At 31.3% G+C, this 6685-nt stretch overlaps 1 protein-coding gene across 1 annotated transcript; it reads right to left on the bottom strand.

Annotated features, from left to right (window-relative positions):
* Window positions 1-888: 888 nt before the first annotated feature.
* Window positions 889-2161, bottom strand: LOC110607383 (probable inactive receptor kinase At3g08680). Its single transcript, XM_043949343.1, has 2 exons — window positions 1592-2161; window positions 889-1473 (listed from the first exon to the last, which is right to left on the bottom strand). Exons 1-2 carry the CDS (start codon window positions 2034-2036, stop codon window positions 902-904), a joined length of 1017 nt encoding a protein of 338 aa, XP_043805278.1. The 5' UTR covers window positions 2037-2161; the 3' UTR covers window positions 889-901.
* Window positions 2162-6685: the final 4524 nt, after the last annotated feature.

The following is a 6685-nucleotide window of genomic DNA, read 5'->3' as shown; positions in this document are numbered from 1 at the left end:
CAGGCGGGCGGGTTTTCACGGGTACCCGATCCGTCCAAATTTTATTAGGACGGATTTGGGCGGGTTCGAATTTGAAAAATTTTACCCATTTCGAATTCGGGTAGGGTTCAGGATTAGGTGATCGGATACCCGTTACCCGAACCGATTAGTTATACTAACAAAACTAACCCTAATCCCTCATTCCATTTTTTATTTATCATACTGCTCTCTCTCTTTCCGTCTGCGCCTCTCTCCTCCGCTTCCCTTCCCTCTCTCCTCATCTCTCCGTCTGCGTCTCTCTCCCCTGCTTCCCTTCCCTCTCTCTCCACTTCACTGACGACTGCCGGCAGCCCAATCGGCACCGGCGACGTCTCCTTTCTCTCCCCAGCGACGATAAATCTTCTCTCTCCAGTCAGCGATGTCTCCTTCTCTCTCAGTCGGTGATATCTCCCTCAGTCCCACTTTCCAGTCTAACGCTTCTCTCCCCACTTCACTGATGAGTGCCGGCAGCCCAGTCCGCGCGACGTCTCCTTTCTCTAATTCAGGTTTGTTATTTGGGTTATAATATCCAAATCTTTAAATTTTTTATCATTGAATTGAATTAAAAAAAATCGGATTCGGTCGGATTCGGGTATTATGCAGATATTATTAAACGGATTTGGAATGGGTACGGATAATAAAATTAAAATACTAAATGGATTTGGGACGGGTTCGAAAATTTTATATATAATCGGGTTCGAATTTAGGTACCCTCAATGTCGCGGGTATCCTACCCGTTTACATCCCTAGATGTAATTAGTTATGTCTATTAATGGGATTGCATTAATATTATGAGATTGCATTCGACGTATTATAATCAATATTTATAATAAAAATATTAAAATTTCAGTGCTGCAAAATTAAATTACACTGAACAATTTATTTATTTTTTAATTATAAAATCTCCAAAATACTTTAAAACCTGTTCTATTGAAAGTCTAGCCTCAGGTAGCTTATTTGTGCATGCCAATGCAATATCCAAGACCTTCAAAGCCTGCTGCCTTGCCTTCCTCTCCAAGGAAATTTCAAAAAACTCAATGCCACCTCTTCTAATCTCTTCATTCTTTTCTTCTATGCAGTGCCTTAAACTTGTAGCTTTGGATCCTCCAAGCATGTCCAACAATATTATCCCAAAGTTGTAAATGTCGCTCTGTTGGCAAAACTTGTCGCAGTAAATGCTTTCCGGCTCCTGCTGTGGGGGCGGCTTCTGCTGCCATGTATCGGAAACTTCCTCGTATTCCGCCAGTTGAGCTAATCCATATTCAGACAAGCAGGCTGAGAAGTTGCTATTTATCATGACATTGGAGGCTTTTATGTTACCGTGAACGTTCATCTGAATGTTCTTTTCATATGGAGGGCATTCTACGTGAATGAAAGCAATTGCTTGCGCAATGTCTAGGGCTATTCTTAGCCTTTGTTTCCAACCTAAGGCAGTGTGGCCGAATTCCCTTCCACCTTAATTAGTCAACAAATAGGGTTTTGCATTATTAGGATCAGAAGTTAAGTAATAATCAAAATCTAAAAAGAAAGAATGGAATAATATGAATAATAAGTTGTAATATGAAAGACTGACCAGCAAGCAAGTCGGCTAGGCTTCCCATGGGATAATAACCACAGACGACAAACTTGATCCTCTTTGAATATAGATAAGCAGCAATAGGAACAATATACTGACATTTTTGGCTCACCTCAGCCAATTTCTCTACTCTTTTCCTAAATTCACGTCTACCAACACTTACTCTCCTAAATCTCTTTACTGCATAGATTTTTCCTTCTAATAAAACCACCTTCTCTGTCATCCCTAACCGACTCTCTCCCATAACAGCTACAGATCCTCTTAGAACCTCCCTTAAAGTCAAGCGGGACTCACTGTTCCCACAGAAAATCAAGGGTAGATCATCTATGAATCCCACAATGCAATCTTCAGAATATTCAAGAATGGATCCTGATTTGCAGCTAAAGTTATCTCCATGTCTTGGACTCCATCTGGGTTTTGCTTCTAAGGCTCTAGAAAGCATTTTTCTCTTGTTTTTCTTCAAGTTTCTTTGCTGGAAATGCGTGAAGAGGATTAATGAATAACTTTGATATTATGGGTTATGTTCCATTTTTGTTAAGGTTTTGGGTTTTTTGATTGGTGTGGGTTATTTTCTAGGATCTAACGAATCCAAAGAAAGACCTTTTTGTTTGTATTGGCCATTAGGCTTCATGAACTTCCAAAAAGGGAATTCTATTGAAATTCTCTTGGAGAATTTAATTGGCTAAATTAACCTCCTGTTTTCGCTAACGTTTCTCATTGGCTAACACGGCTTTGGAGAGAGCTCAGTTTTTTCCTACCTGTATCTTTCGAAGCGAGATTCATTTGATTCTTTGTCTGTAATTCCATCAACCGGCCCCTGAATGCACTCTCATTTTGTTAAAAATTAATACCATCCAATTATAAGTTTTAATCGTTCAATATTTTTTATTTTTAAATATTATTCTAATTTTTTAAGAATCAGAAAATATGATTATGTTAATTGAAAAATAAAAATAAAATTGTTAATTGAAAAATATAAGTAATATTTATAAATTAATAAAAAATATTATGACCCAAATATTAAAATTTTAGTTAACTAGAGGATATATACATAAATTTTCTCTATTTGTTCTCAAACTAAAATTTTCATTCACCCTTACACTTTATTCCTTAAAACACTTTTTGGAATATATAAATATCTCAATTAGAGGTGACTTAAATACAAAGAGTAACCTTTTGAATTTAATTTATTATTTTTCTTTTATTTTAAAAATATAGAAAAAAAATAAAAAATTTGGTGTAAAGATTCCATTATTATCTAAAGAGTAAATAATTCAACCTTTAGCTAATTTTTATTTAATTTATTATTTTTATTTTATTTTAAAAATATAGAGAAAACATTAATAATATATCCATTATTATCTAAAGAGTTCAACTTGTTAGTCCCTTATTCAACAAGCAAAGATTCCATCATCGGCTAAATTATCAATTAAATAAATTCAATTTTATTATATAAGAAAAGTATGCATTTTATTGTTCATCAATAAGAATAAGATAAATAATTTTTTTACAAGACTAAATTATTATGGGTTGAATTTTCATAGGTTCCAATTAGACGCCTAATTAAGAAATACTAATCAGTTTTTACCTAAAGGTCTTATTTATCAAAAGGGTCCCTAACCAATAAATAAGAGTTTCATTATATTAATATTTATTCCACACTTCATATTAATTTAATTTTTTTATTAATTTATCATTATTTATTTTATTTTCTAAAAACTAAAAAAAAGAGCAGACAAAACAAATAAACATATAATTACAAAGAAAAATTAAATTATTTTGAGTTTAAAATAATATCTTCCAATATGTTAACCATAGTTTAAAGAGTTCAACTTACCAAAAAGTCTCCTTAATCAATAAATCAAAGTCTTTATCATTAATTTAATTTATTTTTTTAATTTATATAGAAAAATAGTGCTTAAAATTAATTTGCCGAAAATTTGATAGTGTCCCCGATAATTTGGACATTTCCCATTTTCAGCACATGACCTGCATGAAAACAAAATGATGCCATCAGGGCCTACACAGAATTTTATATCCATCTCCTTTTCTAACACAAATACCACATTAATAACAATACTCTATATGTAAACTCACTTTAAACTAATGCGTGAACTAATTTAAGGATAAGCAGCTCAATACCATTCCTCATTCAGCAAAACAAAATAAGACACAAACATGATGGATTCTTAAATTACAATATCCTTTTAACACTACAAGAAAAAATCATTTTAGCGAAGCGAAATCTCATCTCTAAAAGTTAGCTTCCCATCACTAAAATAAAATAGTGACCAATAATATCCCGTCGCATAACATCGCAATAAATTGTACCGTTAAAAGTGTTATGAGAAGAAAAAAAAGTGGTGAGTCACAATAGAATCTTAGGAAAAGTATGTTATATTCTGAAACTTCAATTACGACTGTATTTTAAATGTAATTGCAACAGTAATACCTTTCCAAATCACAAAAAAAAATGTATTTTTACAATTGCGTCTAAAAAATTCGATCGCTATAACATATCATCGATATTGCTATTATTTAAATTAGTTATATTTTTTCAAATGACAAGCTTAATATTAAATTTTTTAGCTAAATATTTATACCATTCAAAATATTTATATATTTATTATATTCATATATAATGTAAAGGATATAGAAGAAATTATTATATATAATAAAATTATTTTTATTTATAAAACTTACAAAGTAGTTAGACAATATTACCGTATACAATCAATGTAAATTATCCTCAGATAAAATCACAAAATATCAATCTTGCTATACCTAAAATAATTCCAAACATGATCTTAAAACATATAAAAAACATTTCATCTTATAAACAAAAACTCGACATGTGCATAAAAACATAACTGAAAATATAACCTATATTAAAGTTCTCATCAAATACTCCAGTATAGTCATCATTACATGCTTCAGTTTTGGTACAAACAAAACTTAAACTTTAAAATTTTTACATAATAAAATCATAAATAAATGAATTATAAAAGAAAATTCGAGCAAAATATAATTCTAAACCACAATTTTATTTTATATCCACAATTATAACTATTACATAAGAACTATACCATAAAACACTGCTAACCTTCTGAGCTAACTCTAATACTAAAAACTTAGGGTTAGGGAAAATCGATAAATTACTAGAGCTTAATTAGGAGAAACATAATCATAAAATAGTTTAATAAAAACATATGATCGTATGAATGTATCACAACACAAATAATTCATATCAAGACGGACTTGTCACTAGTAACCCTCCATAATTTCAATAGTGCCCAACCCACAACGGATACTCCATAAGACTTCCTCTTAAACATAACATAACATATCCATAGTACCATGGCGTAGAATGGGTCTCGACCTGTACTTTATCTTTCCTAATGTCAGGAGCATAAAATGGGCCTTGACTTGGACTTCCATATTGTCATACATAACGTAATATGCTGGAGAGCTAGTGGGTCTTCCAACATCCATCCACAACAATAATTAATTGAATAATGCAGCATATTCGTGAATTGCAAAACAACCTAATCATATTCACATGGTATTTGTGATGCATGAGCATGCTTAAAACATTTCATTTCTTAAAAATAATAGTTTAGTTTAGTTCTACTCAGCTCTAGTTGATGCAAGCCTAGTTCTGAAGCAATTATCTTACTGTCGGTCTTTATAGTCTTCCAAGTTTGATCCTACACAAATGGACTTAAATGAGAGACCATACATAACTTTTATAACTCTTAAAACTACCCTAAGAAATCCTTAAAAGCATATAAGAAAGCATGTAGAAAATGAGATGAAAAATGACTGGACAAGAGACTTTTGACGGCAGGTTCAGTGGCCTAAAGTCCCCTAACAGATCCGAAAGTCAAACCTTTTTAGGTATATGAAAGCAAAATTATCCAGATTAAATATATATATATTGCAATAGAATTTTAAACAACAAAATTACATAAAGGATTTGCTATTGTTATCGGATCGAAGGGAGCAGAGACTACTAGAAAGGAAGATTATTGAAAATTGTAGATTTTGGTGGACTATATTTACATGTCTAACAGTGTAGTTTTTGCAGTCTTCATCATATGCTTGTGCTCTTTTTTGGCTTGTGCACTTTCTTGGCTTGTATTTCGTTTTCTTGATGATTTATTAGATTCAAATTTATCTTTCGATATATAGTTCATTATGAGAAATTATAAATTTCCTTTTAATCTATTTTATCTCAATTTGAAAAATTATAAATTTTACATATTGTGTTATTATTTATTGCAGGTGTATGAATGAAGTCAATCATATGCTAGCTGTTCGTTTTGGATGTGTAGATTATTTAGATTCTTAGAATGATTTTTACTTGTATATTTTTTATTTTTGTATATCTCGTTTTGGATGTGTAGATTATTTAGATTCTTAGAATGATTTTTACTTGTATATTTTTTATTTTTGTATATAGCCAGGCATCTTATCACTTAGGTGTAATACCCGGCTAAACTCCAGTTTCAGAATTTCAACTTTTCAATGGAATCTTTATTGGAATCCAAAATCTCGAAACCAAAAATTTTAGAAGGATAAAATGGATTGTTATAAAATAAATTTTAAGCAATGTGTTTAAAAAATTAAAAAAAAAAGATTTTCAAATCATCAAGGTTTGACCGCCGAACACAAGCTAGCAGACCCAGCTATAAAAGGCCCCAAACTCGATTTTGAGAGGATTTTTTTCTCTTCTTTCGGTCAAAAGTGAGCCTAAGACCTCTTGCTAATTGTATCTTTATTTTTTTTCATAAATCTTTTAAAAATTCATGAGATTTACCTTTGTTTTGAAGAATTAAGTTGAATTTTTGAGTTTTAGCCATTGGGGACCTTTTGGAGTTCATCTTATCTTCTGCTCTAAGTTCTTGATTGCTATGACCATTGTTTCTCCAAGAGGTAAGTTAGAATCCTTACCTCTCTTCTGTTGCTTGAGTTTTTAAAGAAATTTTAAATTGTTTCAAGGGTTTGAGCTTTGTATGCAAGGTTATGTTTGTCTTTTATGCTTAATCCTTGTATGGAAAATGTGCATTGCATGTTGGTATTTTGGTATTT

This window comes from Manihot esculenta, chromosome 1 (genome assembly GCF_001659605.2).
Source record: "Manihot esculenta cultivar AM560-2 chromosome 1, M.esculenta_v8, whole genome shotgun sequence".
Lineage (NCBI taxonomy): Eukaryota > Viridiplantae > Streptophyta > Magnoliopsida > Malpighiales > Euphorbiaceae > Manihot > Manihot esculenta.
The sequence above is the reverse complement of the archived record's forward strand: the minus strand, read 5'-3'. Positions and strand labels throughout refer to the sequence as shown.